At 48.3% G+C, this 13,437-nt stretch overlaps 1 protein-coding gene across 1 annotated transcript; it reads left to right on the top strand.

Moving 5' to 3' along the window:
- Positions 1-1,244: 1,244 nt before the first annotated feature.
- Positions 1,245-3,113, top strand: LOC114589901 (uncharacterized). Its single transcript, XM_077917528.1, has 5 exons — positions 1,245-1,300; positions 1,404-1,495; positions 1,860-2,155; positions 2,255-2,331; positions 2,416-3,113. Exons 1-5 carry the CDS (start codon positions 1,262-1,264, stop codon positions 2,470-2,472), a joined length of 561 nt encoding a protein of 186 aa, XP_077773654.1. The 5' UTR covers positions 1,245-1,261; the 3' UTR covers positions 2,473-3,113.
- The last annotated feature ends 10,324 nt before the right edge of the window (positions 3,114-13,437 follow it).

Genomic DNA, 13,437 nt, shown 5'->3' with positions numbered 1-13,437 from the left:
CACACTTTGACCCCCCTGATTTTATTTTTCTTAATTCATCTGCCTGACAACCCAGCAGCCTGGCCCCTGATGTCACAAAGTGCCATTTTGCAAGCAAGCCTTAAATTGCCCTGCAAGAGGGATGCCTGTCAGATGTTGGTGATAGACCAACGAGCATGAGAGGGATGAATTCTAAAGGTAAGAGGAGCTCCGAGGCCCATAGAAATAACATTATTATTACTACCCTATGTGGTGGTCCTGTCTAGAGATAGAAAGATTTTGGAATATGATTTATGAAGAGATAAAGTGATTGATAGAAATTACATTTAGCAAGAAACCAGAAGAATTTTTAGTAGGAATGGTTTCAGATAATATTCCCAAAAATAAAACCAGGTTATTTATGTATGCAGCGTCAGCAGCAAGGGTTATAGTGGCAAAACACTGGAAAGATAAAAATACACCCACTAAAGAGGAATGGGTAGTCAAATTGTGCGAGTACTTAGAGCTCGCAAACTGACAGATGCAATAAGAGATAAACCTTAAAAGATGGTGAAAGAAGAATGGGAATGTTTAAATAATTATCTAGGATTCATCAAGGTTATGTTTAGAATGATACCACATAGGGAAATGTTCCCTGATACCAAGATGAGGGATTCTATGGAATGCAGATAGAGAGAATTGATAAGGATAATGATCTGTTGTGACCTTGACAGAAGCGTACAATAGACGAGTCGTCTTGTGTTTCGGCTCATCTTTTTTCCCCCTTTCCCCTTTTTTTCTTTTTTTCCTTCCTCCTCCTTCTTAATAATAAATTAATAATAAATTTTATTTATATCCCGCCCTCCCCAGCCGAAGCCGGGCTCAGGGCTTCTTTCCTTTTTCCTTTTTCTTTTGTCTTTCCCATAATGGCTTATGCTCTATGCCATGTACTTTGATATTTTTTGTAGTTTATTTTAGCTTTTTTCATTATTATTATTATTATTAAGGATTTTTCTTTTGTAATTTTGGTTGATTATATTTATCTGTATTGGTTTAAAGCAAAATAAAAGTATTACATTAAAAACATTATTATTATTATTATTATTATTATTATTATTATTATTATTATTATTAGCTGACCCATCACTGATTCGTGTGGCCTGGCTCCCTGGCTTGCCTTGTCCACAGCTGTCAATAGCTTGGCAGGTCCCCAGATGATATTTTCTTTTGTGAATAACTGGTTAGTAACTTCCTCTGTTTTTATTTTCCTTTCTGTCTCGCAGCTCCTCTGACAGGAAGGGGAATGGAGCAGCTGTGGCGCCAGGAAGCACTGCAAGTGGTGGTATGTTAATTCCATGGGGAATCCATTCCCCACATGTGGCATAGAGGACGGGGGGGGGGGGGGGAATTTGCCAGGAAAATGCAATGTCCTTTGTCTCTCCCAGGGCCATGGTTTGGGAGGAAAGGCTCCGGCCCACCACCACCACCACCAGAAGCAGCAGCCCAGCGGTGCAAGGGGGAAACTCCGAGTGTGCAGGTATGCTGTGATTTGATTTTACCAACCAGTAATATCAATAATCCAATTTTATTACGCAAAACCAAGAATATCTATGGTGATGCGTTGTTGCAGGGGCCGAGGGCCGGTGCCTGCTCTGCCCATTGGGCAATCTGGCTCTGCTTGGAGATGCATCCCAGAATTCTCCCCACCCCATACGCCCTTCCTTCCTTCAGACGGAAGCGGACATGGTGTGTGGAAGTGGACCAGGGGAAGAAGTGGCTCTCCCGTTGCTGGGGGTGGGGATTGCCATTTCCTCATGCCAGCAATGGGACAGCCAGCTGGAGGAGGAAGGCCAGATTTAGATAGTCCTGTAGTTAACCCATATTTCTCCTAATTTCTCTAGGGATGAGGCTTCAGATCCGGCTCCCGGGACAAAGAGCAAGATACCATCCCGGCGGTTCCCTGCTGAGGACCCTCGCGCCCGTTCCCCACTGCCCCGTCTCCGTGCGGCCATGGCTCCTCCCCGGCCCTGCCTGCCACAGAAGCAGCAGACGAGGTTTCCTCCAATTCGAAGAACATCCCGAGTTGTTTTAGAGAGGGAGGAAACCTTGGCTGCTGCTTCTGAGCAAGGCCGGCCGGGGCGGATCCAAGACGCCCGTACGGAGGCGGAGGCCAGGTTTGGGGAACTCGTAAGATCAGGTAGGAGGAAATGCCCCCTTCCCAGGTCCCCCACCCTCCTGCCCCAGACTGGGGCTAGCCTGGCTGGGAGCACCGGCTGATGTCTCCTTTGCTTTGCAGCGAGGGAACGACTCAGCCTCGGAGCCGCCGGATCCCGGGAGGGACTGAAGCCCAGGCGGAGGATACCTGCCTCGGAGGTAATGGGACAGGGGGAAGCAACCTTTAGTGCTTAGAGATCCCTTGAAAGATCCTCTGCTTTAAAGATCCCTTCTTTCTTGCAGAATCTCCCCCCTGCACCGCTGTGGCCGCTGCCCAGGCCTCCTCCCAGAAGGCCATAGAATATTCCTGGCATGAAGGCAGTGACAGAGCAAGGTGCTGAATTATCCAATGAAGAACGCAATCTTCTCGCTGTGGTGTACAAGAATGTGGTTGGGGGAAGACGCTCTGCTTGGCGAGTGATCTCTAGCATTGAGCAGAAAACTGACGGAAATGACAAGAAGATGCAGCTTGTCAAGGACTACCAAGAGAAAGTATTAATCCTGGCTTAATTTCCATATAAACATAAGTAATTTCCAAACACTTATGGAGCGGACTAAAGTTTCTGGTATTTAAAAATAAATCTGAACCAGTTCCTGCAAGCAACTGTGGTGTTTTGTTTTGTTGTTTTTTATTATTATTATTATTACAGTGATGAAATGAAAATGTAGTTAATGCAACTAAAGAGTGTTCAACACAGTTCAATTCTCCACATTCCCTTTTTATTCTGCAGGGGTTTCTTGGTGATTTGACTTTCCCGTGCTACTGTGTATTCGTTTCTGTAGGATCTGGGGTGTCTTGGGCCAAATGGGAAGCATGGCAGAGTGGCTTCCTATATGTGTGTACAGCAGGAGCTACTGAGTGTTTTAAATACAGGGATTCTTCTTACTTTTCAGTTGTTGCTGTTCAACTGCTATCCCCTCCCAATAAAATTTCACTTACACTCCTAATAATAATAATAATAATAATTTTTATTTATACCCCGCCCTCCCCAGCCAAGGCCGGGCTCAGAGCGGCTTACAAGCAATAATAAAAACAAGCTGAATGATTACAACTTAAAAACAAAATTAAAATACAACATGAAAATATGGAAACATTAAAATATTAAAATGTAGCCTCATCGCAGGAGGAGAAGGAAAGGAAAAAAGAAAGAGAGGGAGGGAATCAAATTGGCTCCAAGCCAAAGGCCAGGCGGAAAGAAATCAGATCCTGCAGGGCCCTGGTCTTATGAGGCAGAGCGCTCCACCAGACCGGAGCCAGAGTTGAAAAGGCCCTGGCTCCGGTTGAAGCCAATCTAACTTCCTTAGGGCCCGGGACCACTAGGGTGTTGCTATTTATGGACCTTGAGGCTCTCCGTGGGGCATACCAGGAGAGGCAGTCCCGTAGGTATGAGGGTCCTAGGCTGTGAATGGCTTTAAAGGTCAAAACCAGCACCTTAAATCTGACCCTGTACTCTACCAGGAGCCAGTGCAGTTTGAAAAGCACTGGGTGAATATGCTCCCATGGCAGAGACCCCGTGAGGAGCCTCTCTGCAGCATTCTGCACCCTCTGGAGTTTCTGGGTCAGCTTCAAGGGCATCCCCGTGTTGAGCGAATTACAGTAGTCAAGCCTGGAGATGCCCGTCGCATGGATCACTGTGGCCAGGTCAGGGCGGGAAAGGTAAGGGACCAACTGCTTGATGCGGCAAAGGTGGGAAAATGTCGCCTTGGCTGTTGCTGTAACTTGCGCCTCCATGGAAAGGGAGGCGTCAAGGATTACACCCAAACTCTTAACGGAAGGCAATGGCACTAATTGGGCCCCCGCAAGAGAAGGGAGTTGGTCCCTCATCCCCATGCCATAAATAAATAAAAAATAAATGGATGCTGTCAGCAATGAGTCCGGGAATCCAGCCATATTTACAAGATTTATTGCCCCTTTGAAGCTATATGCAAGCAGTTCAAAAGTCCGTCTTAATCATGGCAGGTCAGTTGTCCCGACTAAATTTCCTTTCGATTTTCCCCAGCATAACCACTTCCGAAGCCCAGCCCCCCTTCCTCCTCTCTGACGAGAGTGACTTGGTCCCGGAAGTGCCTCCCCCCTCTCAGATTCATTACCTCCTGACAACCCTTCGTCACCTTCCTTGTCTGAGGAAGCGCAGCTGCTTATTAAAGGAGGTTTTTCCCGGTAGGTGCCCATTCTCTCCCCCTTCTCTGCCTCCAGTTCCCTGACATCCACTCCCTCCCCAAAGGCCCCTCTCTCCTCCTCTGGAGAGACTGTCATTCCCGTTTCTTCTTTATCAGGTACTGTGAGGTTTGGAACTTAACAAGTTAAATTGTTCCCATGATGCCACACCATTCTGACGTCAGCTTTCGAAGCTGGGAGGAGTTTGGGAGGAGTTTCGTTCTGTTCCTCTCTGTGCTGTGAGAGGGAAAGGAAGCAGTTTGTCATGGCAGCAAGTAGTCCTGGAGAAATGTCGGAATAAACAACTGTAAATAGACAAACCTGGCTTCGTGTGTTTGTCTGGAAGCTTTGTCAAGCAAAGTGACAGTTTTTTCACCGCTGTGTGTAACTCTGCTGGGCGTGACTGGACGACGGAGCTAAGTGGTGCAGCTCGGAGCGGAAGTGTGCCGGGCGGCCATAAATCGCTAATTGAGGATCGCAAATCAATTAGCGGGGGTCACGGTAATCAATAAACTTTCACAGGTTATGGGTATTTAATTACCGCTCGTAAAACTGTCACTAGAAGTGCCGGAATGCGTTTGAAGTTGCGGTTCAGAGCAACGGAGTTGCGGCAGGAGGTGGTGAGATTTTTTGCCTGGTGTTAAGAGGCAAAGGAGTAGCTGCGGAGCTAAAAGCGGCTGACTGAAAGACACAAAGTGGCTGCCTGTGTTGCTGAGTGCTGGGACCAGCTGGAGCTCTGGGAGCTGAAGGCAGCAAGGAATCGCTTCTCCACGGGTGCCAGAGGAGCTTGTGATCTGTAAGTACAGCTTGGGGCCCCTTGGGAGAACGGAAGAAGATGGCAGGCTGCCAGGTCTTGGAGGACATTCCATGCTCACTTTAAGAAGTTGGGCAACCTGGCTGCTGATCTGAAGCCTATTGTTCTGGGTGCCAGGAAGCCAGAGGCCGCTTGGCTAGCGCTCCAGGGAGTTTGTGAGGCTGGAGGCGACAGCAAGGGCCGGGAGATGGCTGCTTCAGAACAGGAAGGCAAGATGGCGCTGACCACCTTCGTGAGAGCCGGTGCACAGCTGGGAAGGGCTGTGGGCCCCAGAGGGGGGGCGAAGGGACTATTGCCACTGCTGCTGTTGCTGCCAGGTTTGCAGAGTCTAAAAGGGCTGTCTGGGGATGTGCTGCGTTTGCTGTGAAGCTTCAGCAAAAGGCCAGAGCCCTGGAGAAGGAATACAAAAGCCTAGAGATGGCTGTAGCCCCTGTTCCTGATGTTTTAGCCTCAAGGAGTGCTAGTGAGCAAGGCGGGGGGGGGCGAAGGATTCCAAAGGCAAGTTTAAGAAGCCTGCTGGAATGAGATGGCGGTTCAGAGGGGGCAAAGCTGACAAGGAGTGCTTTTCCAGAAGAAGGAGAAGGAGGCCAGCTGGGAGGAGCCCCGGGCAGTGTTTTTCCACTGGAGTTCAACATCTGCGTGGCAGTTGCCCCCACCGGAGCAGGGAGCCGAGGCAGGATGTTGCCAAGTTTGCCAAGGTCAACCAGCTGGGTTCCCATGGGAACCAGTCTCGGAGAGGAGGCCAGCGTGGGAACGCGAGGGAAGGACGTGGCTCAGACACTGGGGAGGGTTGTTTTCTTATCACTGCTTCTATGGCAACTGTGAAGAACAACTCCAGCCAGGACACGGTGACGCGCTGGGTTTTGGATGCTACTGTCAGACGTCACCTGATAAGCGAACCTGCTGGCGAAATGCGGAACTGCAGGGCTGTTTCAACAGGAATGACTGTTATGTTCGCAGACGGAACACAAAAATCAGTCTGTGCTGTGGCTAACGTGTTTTTCTCTCCTTTACAGGAGGAGCTAGAAGTCTACGTTGTGCCGGGACTGAATTGTTGTCTTTTATCTGTATCAGCTCTAATGAAGCAAGGATACAATGTTTGCTTTGAAAATGACACCTGTTCCATTTTCAGAGGAGAGAGACAACTGGTCAACATGCAGAGGGAGAACAATTTCTTTGTTCTGGTGTCACCTCTGGAGGGTGGTGGGAATGCTGGAAAAGCACAGGTGCAGTGTGCTAAGGTTCCCAGTCATGTGCAAAAGTTGCACAGGTGCACAAAAGGGTGTAAAATCACACAATGTGGGAGGAGGTCCCAAGGGTGCAGGGCATGCAAAGGTGCAAAGGTACTTGGTTTTCCCGGGTTTGGGAGGGTAGCCAAAGAAGCCTTTGAACTGGTTCACACAGATCTGTCAGGACCCATGAGGTGTGAGAGTCTGGGTGGAGCCAGGTATGTGCTATCGCTGACAGATGACTACAGCCAAGTTGGCTGGTGTTTCTCTCTCAAATCACAGGGGGGGGGCGGCGCAACTGATCAAGGATTGGGTTGCGGAGGTAGAACTAAGGTTCTCCACCAGGGTGCAAGGGTTCAAGAGCGACCGAGGGTCACAGTTTACTGGGTCTGCTCTGGAGGAATTTTTCAAGGTAAAGGGAATACGTCACCAGGTGACGGGTGCAAAGTCTTCTCAAGGGAGAAGGGAGGCAGAGGCTGATCCCGGTGATGGGGACCAGGTCCAGAATCAGGGTTCAGAACCCGGTGATGGGGACCAGGTCCAGGGTCAGGGTTCAGGGCAGGTTTGGGCATCTCCAAGGGTTGTGAAAGGAGTGTCCAGGTGTGAGGCTTCATCTCCGGTTAGCGTAATGGAGAAAGCTCACAGACGGGTTGTCAAGTCAGAGGAGGAAAAGTCTGACGGAGGAGACACAACTGCTGGCCCTAATGGGTCAGTAGGGTATCAGGTCACAAGTGCGTGGATAAGTGTCGCACAATGTGATTCTGGGAGTGTTGAAGGGGTTCAACAGGTGCCTGGGAAAGATGCCGGGAAGGGGCACAAGGCAAAGGGGAAGGTGTTGAACTCAAAAAAGGTCTTGTCAGAATGGTTCGGCAAGAGGGGGTGTGAGGTTTGGAACTTAACAAGTTAAATTGTTCCCATGATGCCACACCATTCTGACGTCAGCTTTCGAAGCTGGGAGGAGTTTGGGAGGAGTTTCGTTCTGTTCCTCTCTGTGCTGTGAGAGGGAAAGGAAGCAGTTTGTCATGGCAGCAAGTAGTCCTGGAGAAATGTCGGAATAAACAACTGTAAATAGACAAACCTGGCTTCGTGTGTTTGTCTGGAAGCTTTGTCAAGCAAAGTGACAGTTTTTTCACCGCTGTGTGTAACTCTGCTGGGCGTGACTGGACGACGGAGCTAAGTGGTGCAGCTCGGAGCGGAAGTGTGCCGGGCGGCCATAAATCGCTAATTGAGGATCGCAAATCAATTAGCGGGGGTCACGGTAATCAATAAACTTTCACAGGTACCTCGGGGGTGAAACCTAGGAAAATCTCATCTTCATCTTCTGTATCTTCAAAAACATTACCCCAGCCCTCCCCCAAACCCGCAGGCTCCCGGCGATCTTTGAGATGTCCTTCTCTCCGGCCTCTTCCCTCATCGTCTGATGGTGGGAAATCCTTGAAGTCTTCTTCATCATCCGTCGGACCGAACACCTGTTCAAAGAACCTACCTGGGGGTTTGGGTTTGTTGGGAAATAAATCGTGGAACTCCTCCACCAAATAATCCTCAGTAATGCAACCTTCCGGAACCCAAGTGTTTTCCGAACTGGGAGCCCCTTCCCAAGCCACTAAATACTCTAGCTGCTCCCCGTTCCAACGGGAGTCCAGTATTTCAGTTACCTCGTGGCCTTGCTCCCTTTCCTCAATTTTGGGCGGTGGAACTTCCCCTTCCCCTCTTTCCTGCCTGATCCCCCCTCCCCTGTAGGGGCGACAACAGTGACCTATGGAAGATGGGATGCATCTTCATGCTCTCAGGCAGCCTTAACTTAAAGGCCACTGGATTTACCTACTGGATGACCTCAAAGGGACCCACCCTCCTGGGTTTGAGCTTCTTGCACCCCCCCTTCCAGGGCAACCCTTGTGTTGACAACCACACCTTGTCCCCAACCCGGATGGTCTCCCCTGGTCTCCGATGCTTGTCTGCCTCCCTCTTGTATACTTCCTTGGCCCTTTCCAAGTTCAACTGGAGCTGTTGGTGAATCGCCTCCATTTCCTCCGCAAACTGTTCTGCGGCAGGTACACTCCACGACTCCTCCCCCCTCCCTGGGAAAGCCCTGGGGTGACATCCGTGATTGGCGAAGAAAGGAGTCATCCCGGTGGACACATTCTCAGCATTGTTGTACGCAAACTCCGCTAGTGGTAATTTATCCACCCAGTCATTCTGCCTCTGACTGACATAACACCGCAAATACTGTTGCAAAACCGCATTTGCTCTTTCCGCCTGCCCATTGGTTTCGGGGTGCCTCGCAGTGGTGAAGCTCACCTCTACTTGCAGCAAACTCATAAGCTTGCGCCAAAACCGTGAGGTGAATTGGGATCCCCTGTCCGAAATGACCCTAGAATGGACTCCATGCAACCTAAACACATGCTCTACAAACAACTTGGCTGTTTCCTCTGCCGTCACCGCATGTGAACATGCCACAAAATGGCACATCTTGGTCCGGATATCCACCACCACCACCACCACCACCGCTGTTTTCCCCTTGGACCTGGGCAGGTCAGTGACAAAATCTGCCGATACCACCTCCCATGGCCTCACTGGTGTGGGCAAAGGCTCCAATAACCCTGCCGGAGCAGCCCTCTCCCCTTTGCCCCTCTGGCAGGTCTCACACCCTCTCACATATTCCCTTACGTCTTCCCTCACTTTGGGCCACCAAAAATCCTGGTAACCAACAACATGGTTTTGTGTTGCCCAAAATGTCCTGCCATGGAGCTGTCATGAAGTTGCTTGAGGACTCTGTCTCTTAGGGTTTCACCTGGAATATACAAAGCCCCCCGATAGAACAGGAGCCCCCCTTTTTCCTCGAAACCTCCCTCAGCTCCTCCCCGTTGCCTTAGCTCGTCTAGCTGCTTATTAAAGGAGGTTTTTCCCGGTAGGTGCCCATTCTCTCCCCCTTCTCTGCCTCCAGTTCCCTGACAGATGCATTTAGCTGAAGTTGCTAATGTCTCTCATTTTTGTCTGAGTGAAACATATGATATGCACACTACCTTAGGAAATTGTCTGATCCCAGTTTGTACACAGCCTTTCCATATGGCACATGCCACACACATGGGAAAGTTGTTTTCTAAATGGATTCCTGAAGGTATCACTGGTTATACCAATCTCCATGATTGGGGACAGGTGAAACAAAAGTTACCTCTGGATGAAATATCATTATACACACCTAGAGTTGCAGCACCGCCAGACACCTCTTGTGCTCAGATTGTGAATTGCAGCGAGGAAGCAACTCGCTGTCTGGACACAGGAAGGCCAACTTGGAATTGCTCACGTGTTCAACAGATTACTTTTAATTATGCTCATGTGCGCTTACCAGATGGCTGGTTTTTTATGTGTAATCAAAGAAGTTATAACTACATTCCCGCAAATTTATATGATGCTCAGTGCTGCCTCCGCAGACTGACATATGCTTCAGGTTACATACACTTCAGGATGAGAACAGAAATCATGCTGCAGTGGCGCAGCGGCAGCGGGAGGCCCCATTAGCGAAAATGGTGCTTCAGGTTAAGAACAGTTTCAGGTTAAGAACAGACCTTCTGCTCTTAACCCGAGTTCTTAACCCGAGGTACCCGAGTACCGAGGTATATTTAAATTGGTCTATGTGATTTTTGTTTTTGATGTTGTTTTTGTTTTCTCTTTGTTTTCTCTTTTCTTTATGTTTGTCGAGATGTACAATTTGTGATTTTGTATAATAATGAGTTAATTAACAACGTTTGTATCAGCAAAACAAAATGCATTTTAAAAAGGAAAAAAATGAAAAAGAGAGAAAAAAAGTGGAAATTCCCTTTAATATAGTCCAATACCTTTGGAGAAATGGAACACTGTACAGAGTGCGTTTGCCGATACTTAGATTAGATTGCCGTGTTGTAGACAGCATACTGTATACAAAAGGACTGAGGCAGATTCTTGTTTTTTCTAATGTTTTCTGATGGCTATGGAAGTGAGAGCTGGACCATAAAGAAGGCTGACCGCCAAAGAATTGATGCTTTTGAATTATGATGCTTTTGAATTATGATGCTGGAGGAGACTCTGGAGAGTCCCATGGACTGCAAGAAGATCAAACCTATCCATTCTGAAGGAAATCAGCCCTGAGTGCTCACTGGAAAGACAGATCCTGAAGCTGAGGCTCCAATACTTTGGCCACCTCATGAGAAGAGAAGACTCCCTGGAAAAGACCCTTATGTTGGGGAAGATGGAGGGCACAAGGAGAAGGGGACGACAGAGGACGAGATGGTTGGACAGTGTTCTCGAAGCTACCAGCATGAGTTTGACCAAACTGCGGGAGGCAGTGGAAGACAGTAGTGCCTGGCATGCTCTGGTCCATGGGGTCACGAAGAGTCGGACACGACTAAATGACTAAACAACTGATTTTCTGATTTTCAGGAAGGCTTTGAGTGATGCCTGGGGGCAGATCGATAAGAGAAGAAATGAAGACAGGATTTGGGGTGTTTTTCCTCTACTTTGCATATATAGGTGTGATTGTCTGTTGCCTTGCTTTTGAATAAAGTCATTTGAACTTGTGAATTGGTGTGTGTATACTGTAGACTCAGTAGATGGCGATGTGTAGCCACGGACAACTATGTCATTTCTCATTCATAGCCCTCAACTCGTGATTTTTATAGCAATAGCAGAAAAGATGCAGGTACATTGGTACAATTAAAGATAAAATTAATACAACATAAGATAAAAACAATAATAATACAGAAGGGAGCCGGCGTTTGTCCACAGACAGCTTTCAGGGTCATGTGGCCAGCATGACTAAACTGCTTCTGGCACAACGGAACAACGTGACAAAAACCAGAGTGCACAGAAACGCCGTTTACCTTCCCACCGGAGCGGTACCTATTTATCTACTTGCACTGGCGTGCTTTCAAACTGCTAGGTTGCCAGGAGCTGGGAAAGAGCAACGGGAGCTCACCCCGTCAGGGGGATTCGAACTGCCAACCTTCTGATCGGGAAGCCCAAGAGGTTCGGTGGTTTAGACCACAGCGCCACCCGCATCTCCATTTCTCTGCCACAGCGGGTGGGAAAAGCTGTTTTCCATTTCTCCATCCCATCGAGGTCAATGAGAGGGAAATTTCTCATGGTAGACCTGGACCTGGTCCAAAGTCTTGTCAACAGGGGTGTGCCTGTGAAATGAAGCGCCATAGGATTTGGCATAAGTGTGCTCCGCCTACATCCTGCCCATGCCTCCACCCTGTTTTTGATTGGTTTACTGGATTATCTTCATCAGTGGAGTTTAATATCAGTGCATCATGGGCGTTCCACTGGTGTGCATGCCATGTCCATGGGGCAACATAGCTCTGGTTCTGCTGAGCTCACTCCATCTTCTAAATCAGGGTTTCTCAAACTTGGGTGTCCAGCTGTTTTGGGACTACAAACCCCATCATCCCTGACCACTGGTCCTACTAGCTAGGTGTTATAAGAATTTTAAGGTCTTATATATATAAAATAAATGTTCATAAATGTACCAAGCAAGCACATACATAAATGTATAAACCACATGTCTGAAATTCCACAGTAGTTATCATAACAAAAGAGTGGCCAGGATGCCCAGGTAGTCCAATCAGGTAACCTGGCAGACAGGATAAAAACAAGGCACTCAGATTTCTGTTGTAGTCCACCCCTTCTCATATATATGATGTACTGGGGGGTGGTCTTGGGCTACACCCCTTCTGTGATGTATGTATGATGTATGGAGGGGTGGTCTTGAGCTCCAGGGTGGGCAGTTCAAAAGTCTATATAAGGGCTTGCGTGCACGGTTCGGGGTCCTCCTCCTCTCTCCTGCGTGTGAGGGGGGAGCACCCTGTTGCAACAGCTTTCATAAAGATCAGGCTTACTAGCTGCTTTGCTTCTCAATATTCTCTGGTTGGCCTCTGTTATTTTCTCCTACCGATGGAGAACCTAGAAAGGACTCTATAAGGGCTCTTGTGTACCCCATAAGGGAAAGGGAACAGTTTTTGTTTACAACACTAGGGATGATGGGAGTTGTAGTCCAAAAACCGCTGGACGCCAAAGTTTGGGAAACACTGTTCTAAAGCCTCTCAGCCCATGGATCTGACGTATAGGATCGTACCCATGAAATTTAATTTGAAAGGCAGAAGTACTAATAAGAACTCATGTACTTGTGCCCCATAGTATTACAGTGGTTCCTCGAGTTACATACGCTTCAGGTTACATACGCTTCAGGTTACAGACTCCACTAACCCAGAAATAGTACCTCGGGTAAAAACTTTACCTCAGGATGAGAACAGAAAACGCGCAGCGGCAGCGGGAGGCCCCATTAGCCAAAGTGGTACCTCAGGTTAAGAACAGTTTCAGGTTAAGAACGGACCTCCGGAACGAATTAAGTACTTAACCCGAGGTACCACTGTACTTTTGACAGGTTTGGATGACAGACAGAGAAGGGGAGAGAGAGCACGTCTTTCATTTTTCTTATTATTTCTTCCTCTCTTTTTTAGTAGTATTTTATTCCAATTTCAAAATATAATTCCTAGTTCGGTCTGAAAATTTAAGCAGATCGGGTTATGATTCACACTGACTTAAGTACCTGTTCCTGAATTATCATATGCAAGGCACCTGCAAAAATAAAATGGACGTGAAGCACAGCATAGACAAGAGAGGAACTTGTGACTCAGGCTCGGCTGATGGGCAGAGGAAGCTTTGTAAAGAATGGGTGACCAACTTCTGCATTCTCAGGGGCCGCTCTGTTCCCCACAACCAGGTCCCATCGTGACACTGGCAACATCGTACAAATAAGAAGGGCCGGTCCTTCTATTAGGCAGAGTAAGGCAGCTGCCCTTCCTGGAAGGGAGGGAGGGAGGGAGTGGCCAGATATTGGAGGCCTGTCCTGTGCCCTCTAAGCCAGCCAGCCTACTACCTTCCAGCACAGCGGAGAACATTGCTCTGTCACCAACATTGAATTAAGGCTACGTGCAAACTATAAAGCACATCTGAAGCACATCTCCCCCTTCAAAGAATTCTGGGCACCATCAGTTTGCTTAGGTTTGCTTGGAATTGTAACTCTGTGG

This window comes from Podarcis muralis, chromosome 13, assembly GCF_964188315.1.
Source record: "Podarcis muralis chromosome 13, rPodMur119.hap1.1, whole genome shotgun sequence".
Lineage (NCBI taxonomy): Eukaryota > Metazoa > Chordata > Lepidosauria > Squamata > Lacertidae > Podarcis > Podarcis muralis.
This window is presented reverse-complemented; position numbering and strand designations above follow the sequence as displayed.

Bases quoted from the DNA above. Each gene is read 5' to 3' on its own strand.
- LOC114589901 (XM_077917528.1), top strand. From the start codon at position 1,262: ATGGAGCAGCTGTGGCGCCAGGAAGCACTGCAAGTGGTG. The intron at 1,496-1,859 runs GTATGCTGTGAT...TAATTTCTCTAG, and splicing joins GGGAAACTCCGAGTGTGCAG to GGATGAGGCTTCAGATCCGG. The intron at 2,332-2,415 runs GTAATGGGACAG...TCTTTCTTGCAG, and splicing joins GGAGGATACCTGCCTCGGAG to AATCTCCCCCCTGCACCGCT.